The sequence below is a fragment of the Berghia stephanieae genome, chromosome 5 (genome assembly GCF_034508935.2).
Source record: "Berghia stephanieae isolate SIO BIC M18660-M18661 chromosome 5, UCSD_Bste_1.3, whole genome shotgun sequence".
In the NCBI taxonomy this organism is placed as follows: Eukaryota; Metazoa; Mollusca; class Gastropoda; order Nudibranchia; family Aeolidiidae; genus Berghia; species Berghia stephanieae.
Genome location: NC_088364.1, coordinates 44,244,277 through 44,256,058, shown reverse-complemented (window position 1 = coordinate 44,256,058; position 11,782 = coordinate 44,244,277). Strand labels below are relative to the sequence as shown.

The 11,782-nt window shown below is 36.5% G+C and overlaps 1 protein-coding gene across 2 annotated transcripts in view; it reads right to left on the bottom strand.

Moving 5' to 3' along the window:
• Positions 1 to 3,128: 3,128 nt before the first annotated feature.
• LOC144972992 (calcium-activated chloride channel regulator 1-like) overlaps positions 3,129 to 11,782 on the bottom strand; it is a 21,322-nt gene continuing 12,668 nt past the window's right edge. For both annotated transcript variants that reach the window (XM_078914896.1, XM_078914895.1), the window contains exons 9-17: positions 11,674 to 11,782; positions 10,934 to 11,120; positions 10,165 to 10,274; positions 9,463 to 9,690; positions 8,453 to 8,723; positions 6,529 to 6,639; positions 5,323 to 5,562; positions 4,781 to 4,914; positions 3,129 to 3,691 (exon numbers count right to left, since the gene is read on the bottom strand). The exon at positions 11,674 to 11,782 is cut by the window's right edge and continues 119 nt beyond it. In XM_078914896.1, coding sequence (XP_078771022.1) covers positions 3,341 to 3,691; positions 4,781 to 4,914; positions 5,323 to 5,562; positions 6,529 to 6,639; positions 8,453 to 8,723; positions 9,463 to 9,690; positions 10,165 to 10,274; positions 10,934 to 11,120; positions 11,674 to 11,782 — 1,741 coding nt within the window. In that variant the 3' untranslated portion in view covers positions 3,129 to 3,340. The remainder of the gene's footprint in view (positions 3,692 to 4,780; positions 4,915 to 5,322; positions 5,563 to 6,528; positions 6,640 to 8,452; positions 8,724 to 9,462; positions 9,691 to 10,164; positions 10,275 to 10,933; positions 11,121 to 11,673) is intronic.

Here is an 11,782-nt window from a genome sequence, read left to right as displayed (position 1 = left end):
TCGGATATCATAAATGTATGAAACAGTGCCAAATAAAGTAGGAAGAAACAATGTTAGAATTTTATTTAAAACATTCTGATAACCCATCAGACCCGCTACTATTGCACCCAATCATTCTAACTTAATGCTTTTCACCAACTGCAAGTTGTAAACTCATCCAGATCAATAATAGCAAATATTGAACACGTGTTTACGAAGGTGAAGAGTTGAGAGCATTCTCTCCTTTTTTTAAATACCAAAGTGAAAAATAAGAGAGCCTCTACCTGCTTCTAAATTCTAAAAATGAAACTTCAAAACAGGGGGCGCAAATGCGTTAATTGCTTGAACCATCCGAGTCAAACAGTTATTACATCCCTTATAAAGTTCTTTGCGGTTGAGAGAAAACAGAATAAAACAAAGAGAGGGATTGCAATTCTAATATAGATCCAGGCAGATCCTTTTTTTTCCTTTTAAAAAAATTAAAATCAGGAATAGTCTCTTAACCAAGAGTCGAGTGGCTTCACTTTCATCCATTCTACTGAGTGAATGCGTTTGTTACAATACAAGGGTCCACACATACAAGACAGGAACATCAGTTTGGTGGCTTATCATTTTATATAAGCTGTGTGAATTGTGAGATTTATTCACTCATAAACTAACCAAGCAATCTGCAATACTTGTTTCGTGTGAGCTGGCCCCATCATAGTGTTCAAACTGCTGAACACACCCAAGGGGTATAATCGATGACAACCATATTACCATAATAGATCCATGATGTAAAGGAATGGGCTTCTGTCGACCTGTGCGTACTTACAGGTATGATAACCCAACTAGTTGTGGGTCCATTGTTGTAATGGAAATACTCTCAAACCAACGCAAACTATTGTAGATTCATCATCAACAACATGCGGGCCGTCCCTGATCCTGGGGTTGACGAGGAATGGACATCTAGCTGTCATGGGTTTTGGGCGCGTCTTGTGCACAGGTGGAGATCCATCCTCGACCAATCCTTGATGTCTAAATCCATTACAATAGTGTTAAATCAAACCTATAATTGCGTTCGGATATCGGACCTGAAAGTTTCTTCACGTCGACGTCTGTACGTTATCTGGCTGATTTAGTTATTGAAATTATTGATGACATGACGCCTTTGATAGATTCGGACGATTTTTTTTGTGTGGATGTCCGTCGGTGAAGACTCATTTTCGTTGATGTGGTTGTGATGCAATGCCAGCAATTTCTTTCATGGGCATTTGATGACGTCATTGATGATATATTTGATGTAAGTTAATATTATTTTCTTTAGCTGGCATTTGATGTGTCGTTGATGTCGCCTTTGATGTGATGCCAACAATTTATTTGATGGAAATTGCATGTGTCGTTGACGGTATTTTTTGATGAGATACCGACTGTTGTTATGTTTGTCGGTAACATTGATAATGTCGGTAATGGTGTCTCATTTTGACGAATCGGTTGCCGCATAATAATAATAATATTAATAATAATAATAATAATAATAAATAATAATAATAATAATAATAATAATAATAATAATAATAATAATAATAATAATAATAATAATAATAATAAATAATAATAATAATAATAATAATAATAATAATTAATAATAATAATAATCACTGGCGGTCGGTCTATTGAGCAAAAATGTTTTGTGCCGCCCTATAATTTTCAAATTTAGCAGATACTGCTTTTAGTCTCAATTTTTGCCTATGCTGATTTTCGTTCACACTCGCGCATCTCTCCTGTCTTACTTGCCATGATTGGTACCTGTAACTACTGTACGAAGGTTGTGCGTCATCACGGACGGCTCTCTTTTTCTTGTTGCCCCACGCGAGGCGAGATGACATGCGACAATGAGCTGAGGGTGGGGTATGGGGGCTACCATGAGCCAAAAAGTCAACAGGCCGCCCAAGCATTTTATATAAAAGACTTGTTTTCTTCTGTTTAAAACCACGGCTATCCACTTCCCACCAGAAACAACTGATGCTGTTGACTGCTAAAATAACTAGGTCGGGCCGGCAAATTTAATTTTGCACACCTTGAGGCCTGACTTGGGAGAAATCAAAACCATATCAAGTTTGTCATTGAAAGAACAGGTTTGTTGTAATCAAACCATATGGATGAAGAAAATTACAATAAATATAGATCTTATGCTATTCGTTTTTCTCAAATGGATGTTAATCATCAATAAGAATATTACACAAATCATTCACCGAGTAGAGCCCCATGATGCTATAAATAAGATTCCAAGTCCATTATCAATAGACACACAGCAGTTCAATTTGTAGTTATTAGTTATGTTACTGTCTTTGGAGTAGATAAGAAGTGCATTGAGGTTGGATTTTCTATTCCTTCTATTAATGACTGTTATCACAGTTGATATTCGAAGGAAGAAATTTATATGGCAGTCTAATTGCTGTTGTCATATTGTTCTTTTAAAAAATGATATTCACAAATCACAATGAACAGACGTGTATCGCAATCCATACCGAAACAACAATGAAAGGATCCATAGACTTCAATGGTCGGATGTTATACAATTTTTTCTGTAGAGGAAAATCGACAAATGGACCTCTTTTACATAATATATGCCCGTCGTAAATGCCACTTATGTGAGTATATCTCTTCAAAATTCAAACCACACATGACCCCCCCCCCCCCCATTTTATTTTTACACACAATATACACACATTCTAAAAAAATACACCCACTAGAACATTGATATTGAGCAATTTCCGCTAAGTGAGCTCAAGACACTTAAAAAGGGCTCCTAAGCCAAAAGCAACATGAAGACGAGACATGATGCCTGTTGGGGGAGATAACATTTTCCTCCAACAAAATCAACACTGCTTCTGGTCAGGTACCTACTCATTTTACACCTGAGTACAGTGAGATAATGTTTTCGATCCATGCCGCCTTAAATAAACAGCCAGCAACCGCCCCTGATAATAATAATAATAATAATAATAAAAAATAATAATAATAATAATAATAATAATAATAATAATAATAATAATAATAATAATAATAATAATAATAATAATAATAATAATAATAATAATAATAATCTTTATTGTCCAAAAAATGGCAATGATTAGTTCAAGTCTATGATGCGAAAATTTCGACAATTTAGCAATCATAGTGTTTTATTATGTCCATATTCGTGACAGCCATTACATTATATATGACGGGGTTATGATACCATCTCCACATATTATATGAATATCACACACACAAGCATATGCACATGCACACCACACACACACACACACACACACACACACACACACACACACACACACACACAGTCGGCGAAAATGAAAAGCACTGAAAACGTCCCTTAAACAATTTTTGATATTGTGCGTATTTCGTGAACGTTTTTCATTTTCTTCTTTTTCCGGGAGAAGACAACAAAGACAGTTGTAAGAATAACAGTCATCAACAAGATCCCTGTAAAGAAACCGATCACCACGGCTATCACGATCCTTTGTTTCCGAGGAGCCACATTCACCAACTCCACATCGTCGTCCTCTTCTTCAAGGTAATCTTTAGAGTTGAAATCGGGTACGAACCCAAAGCCAGCAGTGACGAGGTTTGAAATGTCCCCTTTGTTGCCACAATCGTCCAGGGCGTACACGGCAAAGACGAGACTAATGTTGGTAATTGGAAGGAAGTCGAGTTTAATCTTCATCTGGCCAATCAAGACATAGAAAATAATAATGAGTACAATAGATTGATATGAGGAATTTGGTTATGTGGTCTTGTGGTATGACACTCGCTTTCGGATCTGAAGGTCCTGGGTTCGAGCCTCGCTGGGCGCATAGTTGAGTCCTTGGAAAAGGCTCTTTACTCACATTCTCTCACCGTAATCAGGTGTAATATGAGTACCTGGCCGTTAACAGCGTTGTCTCTGTCGAATAAAATTGTAATATCGCCTTACAGGCGTCATGTCTCGTTCTACATGTTACGTGTGCTGTTAGTCAGCGACTCTTTGTAGAACGCCTTGGGCACGTTTATAGGATATTGCTCTATATATAATCTCACATTAAAAAAACAACATTTAACATCAGATTAGACAACAAAATAAAATAGGTTATTTTCCAGACAGTGAGATTGAAAGATGTTAAGCCGGGAGGAAGTCGAGTTTGATTTTCACCTGCTCAATTAAAACGGGTATGAAATAATAGATTGAGAATGGGTAATTGGTTAAAATCAGATTAGGGAATTGCTACTATGTTGCTATTCCAGACAGAGAGATTGAAAGACAGTTATATATATATATATATGATTATATATTATATATATAGATATAACATATATATATTATAGAGTGTTGCGGGACTTGCATATTGCAGATTACAGGAACAAGCTACTGATTTATCGTCGTCTGAGGAGGTGCGATCAGCACTGAAACATATGTCCCAACAAAAAATGTGATTGTCCTTTTAGTATATATATAAAGTTTCTTTACTCACATTCTCTCACCGTACTCAGGTGTAAAATGAGTACTTGGCCGTTAACAGTGTTGTCTCTGTCGTAAAAAAAATGTAATATGGCCTAACAGATGTCACATTTCGTCCTACTTGATAAGTGTTGCTGCTGGCTAGGGGTCCCTTGTAAAGCGCTTTGAGCACGTTTAGAAGATGTTGCTCTTTATAAACGCCCCGGGGTTTTCTTTTAAAACAATTTTCCAGAAACGGATATATATATATATATATTTATATAATATATATATATTATATATATATATATATATATATTCATATTATCTGACTGTTACCTGCTCTACTTCGCCATTTTTCTGTGGTGCATTGAGATCTCCCTTCACGACAGCTTGGGGATCCAACAGTCTAATGTTCTTACCGTCGATCATGTCTCGGACGTCGTGGGCCAGTGCTATTGTATAAGAGGACGCTGTGGATAACATTGAAACACGTAATTAAAAGCTTGTTTTTAACAATGTTGTAATGGACAACATTTTTAGAATATGTCCATTGCAATAATGAGTTCATTGCAAGATGGCTTATCAGACCTGTAAGTAAGCAAAGGTCAATTATGATGGTAGTCATCGTGCTATCCAGTGTTGTGTTCTTGGATTATTTTTTTAATTAGTTATAAGAATCAACAAACCAATTAACGGTAAATAACGTTCATTGAACAACAATAACATAAGATACATGTGTACAGGGTGGCGGTAGGATACAAGAAGACTCCCAATAAGGTAAACACAGGAACATACGCTAGTTATGAACGATACCAAAATTAGCTGGACGATGCAAGTTACGATACTTGAATACAACTACTTTCATAAACAACACCTACCTTGGTCCCTATCATCGTCGTCGCCAGGAGCGGTCCAAGAAAGAACCACGGTGCTGTTGGCATAGCTGGTATGAAGGATTCGTAAGTTAGTGATCCTATTAGGAGGTAGATAATCCTTGCCAAAACTTCCACCATGACTCTTTCTGGGCTTGGCTGCAAATTCGTCAGCTGTTGGCAGGAAGGGGCTTTCGATGTACATACTTCCAGCGTGGGCCGTTGCCATGACTACATCTTCCCATTCTGCAATTGGTGAAAATAAATTCTTGTAATATATATTTAAAAAAAAGAATATATGGGAATGAACTAAAGGCAACGTAACATGATTGTCACAACCGGTGATGAAAAGAAATCAAAACGAAATTATACATTTATCCATTTTTTCTACAATTATTTAACTATCACAGAAGCTTCTATTGTAAACAGAATTAAAACGTACACCTTCTCATGGAATTTACGAGACAATAACCAAATTCAATGGTTTTTAAAATGCCGACAATGGAGATCCTACCCAAGTTTTCCTGATATAAGTTCAATGCTTTATCTAGTTCCCAATTTTGCTCTCCTTCCCCCTCCCAATTCTCGGTTACTTATCATAGTTTTGAAACAGGCGTGACTGTTAAGTTTTAAAAGATAAACTTTTGTATTGCGGAAAGTAAGCTGGGGTGAAAATTTTCTAAAATCTGAGAATGTATATTTGGTACAGTACTAGATAAAACAGAAAAAAATTGGATCAATTAATTCTTTTGAGCAAGCCAATGGTTTTGACGTAATCCATCACCTTTTCTGTGGATTGACCATGAGTTCAAATTCCTTTGGAGCCACAAGAATATTTCTCATATCTCGAGTTTTTAAAGGTGTTGATATAATATAGTCTTATTGTTGAAGTATTTTAAACTTGAGGTTATGGCTCGTAACAATCTCATGGATGATGAGATATAAATTCAATGCGAACTTAAAGTGTGGAAAGAAAAAGAGGTAGAAGAGTACAAACAGTGACATATATACGATGGACTTCTTTCTCGGAGAGCGTATATTATGATGATGATGATGATGATGATGATGATGATGATGATGATGATGATGATGATGATGATGATGGTGATGATGGTGATGATTGTGATGATGACGATGACGACGATAACAAAGATGATATGTTGCAAATGACGTAAAGATATAAAGTTTGTAGAATGTTCTCTTATATCTTACGTATCCCTTGTGTGTCGTCAATGGCCTCAAGACGCACACTGTAATGCCCCATAGTAGAGAAAACGTTGAAGAAACGAGAATACACACCATCACCCTTGACTGCATCAGCACCTAGGATACAGAAAAAGATTGATAGGAAGATGATGCCATACTGAATTCTTATCTTTATTGTCAGGGCTTGCACAGCTTAAAGATTCAAAGAGCCGGTTTGTACTCAAAGTTAGGGAATAACAAAACAAATACTTCAAATAAAACGGGAAGATATAGTCATAATATTTCTTCTTCTTCTTCTTCTTCTTCTTCTTCTTCTTCTTCTTCTTCTTCTTCTTCTTCAACTTCAATTTTGAATATTCCACAGTCCACATTATTTTCTTTCACAGATGTGAGATTATTCCATTGTCTCAGTGCCAATGGTATGAACGAGTACATGCCGGAATACACTCTTGAGTGGGGAACCATAAACTTGGATGGCTTCCTGTTATTTTGTTAAATATCACTGAGGGGTAATTTCACTTGGTCGTTCAGATCTTTGAAAAATATTGTCATATTATTGTCACGCTTTCCTCTCTGATGTAGCGATTCAAGATCTATCACTTTTGTGTTTTTATCTTTGTTGTTCTATTTATAAATTTCACTGCTCTGTTTTGTACTCGTTCGATTTCTTGGATTTCTGATTTCTGGTGAGGGTCTCAGACAAAGCTGCCATATTATAGTGCAGGTCTAACAAAGGCTTTGTAGCACTTTAATTTGATTTCCCTCCTGCTGTCGTATAAGTTTCTTCTGAAGAAGCCTAAAGTAGAGTTTGCTTAATTGCCGAAGTTTGTAACTTTCCAGTTTAGTCTGTTAGTTATTGTTACTCTTTGATATTTCGCCTTGTTCACTTCTTCTAATGCGGTGTCATGTATTGCGTATGTTGAATTATGAATTTCCTGTTGTTTGTGAAGTTTAGCACTCCTGGGGATGGAATTCTATGCTACTTTCTATTTCCCAACATTGGAGAATTTCTGTGATATAGACGGCTGTCATCTGCAAACAATCTCAGTCGAGTTCCTCGTATAAGTATTTCTGTCATATAATTAATGTAGATATAGAATAGAAGGGGGCCGAGGTACCCCAATGACACCTCTCACTTCTTTAATTAATACATTTGCCGCGATTAACCCTCGCTCTCACCGAAGGCAAGCAATTTTGAAAATGCTTACCACGTACTCCTAATAATATTTGCTACTAAAGAATGTTGTCAGTTCCGGCCGTGGTTTTCTATATATCTCATAATATATAGCGGTTATGGAAAGCAGTTTACTGTCTGCTTGTCTCTATTATTAACTTATGAGGTTGATGCAACAAGTGGTGGAACAGTGCTTTGCTATTCCCCCCCCCCCTTCTCTCTTCTCTCTCTCTCTCTCTCTCTCTCTCTCCCTCTCTTTCTTCATCTTGTAACACCAGGCCAATTGTAACGATAGAAGCCAATAGATCTTTCCTTGACTCTTAGACACCTATTCCCAATTTTTCATTAAAATTTATGAAACATGAATCTTTTGTTGTCGTTTGTCTTACTTTCCTCTGCAATATTATAGGCAATGAACTTGAAAGTATTGGGTAAGCAGTGCTTATTGTACTTCTGTGGACAGCACGTGCCTGACGCATACACACACACACACACGCACACACACACACACACACACACACATACGCAGAGAGAGATAGAGAGAGAGAGAGAGACAGAGAGACAGAGACAGAGAGAAAGAGAGAGAGAAAGAGAGAGAGAGAGAGAGAAAGAGAGAGAGACCCACTGGGAGAGAGTGAAAAAGTGAGAGAAGAAGAAGAAGAAGAAGAAGAAGAAGAAGAAGAAGAAGAAGAAGAAGAAGAAGAAGAAGAAGAAGAAGAAGAAGAAGAAGAAGAAGAAGATGAAGAGATTTTATACCTGCCCCCCTGTCATGTAGCTCCAGTACAGTTGGGTCTGTGTATGGCCGCTCCACGATGGCCTTCACCTTGATATCCCGAACCGGACGTCCGTTTCTGATAAGTTCCGCGGATATCTGACAACGCAGTGGCCACGTGTTATTTACCATCCAGATGGCACCAGTGATTTGAAGAGGCATGACGTATTGTGATCGCTGTTTTGAGAGCACTAATATAGAGACTCTGTTGTAGAGTGTTTCGTTTGTTGTTATGGTATATGTCCATATGCCGATCTGGAAAATTCACGAAGTAATATTAGATTGCTATAGATTTTATAAAAGATTTCATGTTATATATGTGTTTCAAGTGCTTCATATCTCTATCATTTCATCCTAACGGGATTTTGGATGAGATCTGCTACCAAAGGAAATAGCAATTTTCTGGACAAAAAGACGTTATTTAAGTTATACGAGACCTCCGGTTTTACGTATTTACGTATGATAGGAAAAAACATATATATATGTAAAAGGGTTGTATTGCTATTTTAGATCTAATACCAGTTATTTATATCAAGATTGAACTCCGGGGCGTGATGAAAACAGCAGTGGATATAATAGATCTAGTTCTAGTATTTTTTGGAAAGATTCACTTACATGCACCTGAAATACATTGAGCTAGTTTTCAAGTGTGTTCAAAAATATTACTGTGACAATGTTTTACTTGATTGATTCGTAAATTGTAGTGTTTAGAGCGGAACGCTGCAGCACAGTTACAGTAACCAGATAAGGATTGACTACGTTCATCAATGTTTATAAATTGGCAATATTTGTGTCAAATATATTTCTCTGTCATCTATCTTGTTTTTAAGTTATGCATTTATGTTTTTATTGTTTATTGTTATGTGCTGAAGAAGGGGTTTGAGCCCAAAACGTTCTGTGTTTGGTATTTTGTTCTTTTTTTTTCTTCAAGCTGTTCTGTTCATTTTCTGTTTATTACTTTATACAATATATCCGCTTATTAATTTTTCCTCACCTGTGCTAATTCAGGAATTTCAATCTTTATCCGTTTCTGGAGTTTATCATGGGAGTATTCGAAGTATTCAGATGAATATTCACGACCAGTAGGTGATTGGACCAAAACTGTTGGAACGGCGTCTGCGTAAGTTATTATGATAGTTGTCTTATATCCCAGGGTCTTGTCGACTTGAAAGTAACCTGCCATTGGCGTTTGGGCGTCAATAGCTTTAGCTCGACTCAGAATCTGGCAAAGGAAATTATACATGAGCTGCAATAGGCTTCAACAGTCGTGACGCCACTTCACTCGTAATGACGCATAGTAACTTAGTAACTGGTTCTAAACTATCGGAACAATTCTGGACGCCCTTATGAAATTATTCTCCGATGAGTATAAAAGTGTTTCCAGAGGAGAAAAACATTATAAATCTGATCATGTTCTGACATTTATACATTCTGATCACATGACATGTGAAAAAGTTGTAACCAGCATGAACAATAAAAGTACCGATTATCTTTGTTTAGAACCAAACTGCTCTTTGCTGGACGGACATGACGTCAGACTTGTGAATTCTATTAGATCAAAGCGAATATTGACATTTGAAAGTGTTAAAGGACTCTGAAGGACTACTGAAAAGAGTGTACGCGTATTCATTATGTTTACATTGCATCAACGAATCTAACCAATGAGTTCACCACCCACAGTATACACTACACTCACATTGACTGGGTGTTTCTCCATATCTAAATCCATGAGGGAGAAAATATCAAGGACTCCGTTCACAGCTGATGTTGACTGCTCTTGATTATTGTCAAAATAGAAACGGCCTCCTGTAATAATAATAATAAATAATAATAATAATAATAATAATAATAATAATAATAATAATAATAATAATAATATAATAATAATAATAATAATGATAATAATAATAATAATAATATAATAATAATAATAATAAAATATAATAATAATAATAATGATAATAATAATGGTGATGATGAAAATGATGATGATAATGATGATGATGATGATGATGATGATGATGATGATGATGATGATGATGATGATGATGATGAGGAGGAGGAGGAGGAGGAGGAGGAGGATAGGAGGAGGAGGAGGAGGAGAGGAGGAGGAGGAGGAGGAGGAGGAGGAGGAGGAGGAGGAGGAGAATAATGATGGTGGTGGGTTTCATGACACGAGGGCGATGATCATGATGTTGAATTAAATGAATGTCGACATTAAGAGTCTTATTACGCTTTATCCTAATATTCTGGTGGACTAGTGTAAGTGGTCATCGTCGTAATAGAGGTACTGATTATGGCAATACCATTGGATTTGAATAATGTGTGGTTATTTCATTATGTAAAGTGTCAGCTTTCAATTAATATCTACCAAACAATCAAATGAGCACGTTATTGTGATTCTAACTCCAACAAATCGATATTTATTGTTTTAAATAAATTCATTATTGGAACCCAATGCTTACCTGTATCGGACACTGCTTTGATCAGAGATCGTTCTGCTTTGTCTGAAAAGGCAATGACGTTGACCACAACCCCTGATTTCTTCACTTCTTTTAGAGCAAGGTGAAGGTCATTACCTGCTGTGTTCAGTCCGTCAGTAAGGACCACCAGAAATGTGTGTGTGGAATTTCTTTCAGTCATATTCACCATCTGAGAATAAAATGTCGAGAAAAATAATCCCAAGACCTTTTAGGCTACAAAGATGAAATTTATCTCAATTTTTCTTTTTTGCAATACTAGTGGAGAACCCGCAATATTTGCTGAGAAATAAAGGCTATTATGAACTGGCAGTTATCTACTATGCTTATTATACCGAGTGTCCATAAAGTCTTTCCCTGCTTGAAAGATATGTATTATTCCAAAACCTTTACATATATTTGCATCTGGTTTTCAACATCTTATAAGGTAAAGTCATACATTCATTATGACCATTTGGTTATTAACCTTCATTACATCACCAAAGTTAACAAAATAAACTAAGAGACCTCGTTTTTCTCTCCTTCTATTTCTGAATCCCAAAAATACGACAAAATCCTCTTTGTCAAATGTGATTGCAAGAAACGAAATCACAAAAAGTAGCGCAACAACGTTTCATAGCCCAGTTTGGCAGACCATCATAGGACTTGAAAACGGCTTTTAGAAACAAACAAAGAAAGAAACGGGTTTTCTAAATTTGCTGAGACACAATGTGTGATGAACAGACCTGTATTGACTTCAATAGACCATCAGCCAAATTGGTACCCTCAACTCCCTCCAGTGGAAGTTCTTTTGTGGCATCTTTCCTTGCTTCGGGCGAGTTCAATTTGTTTATA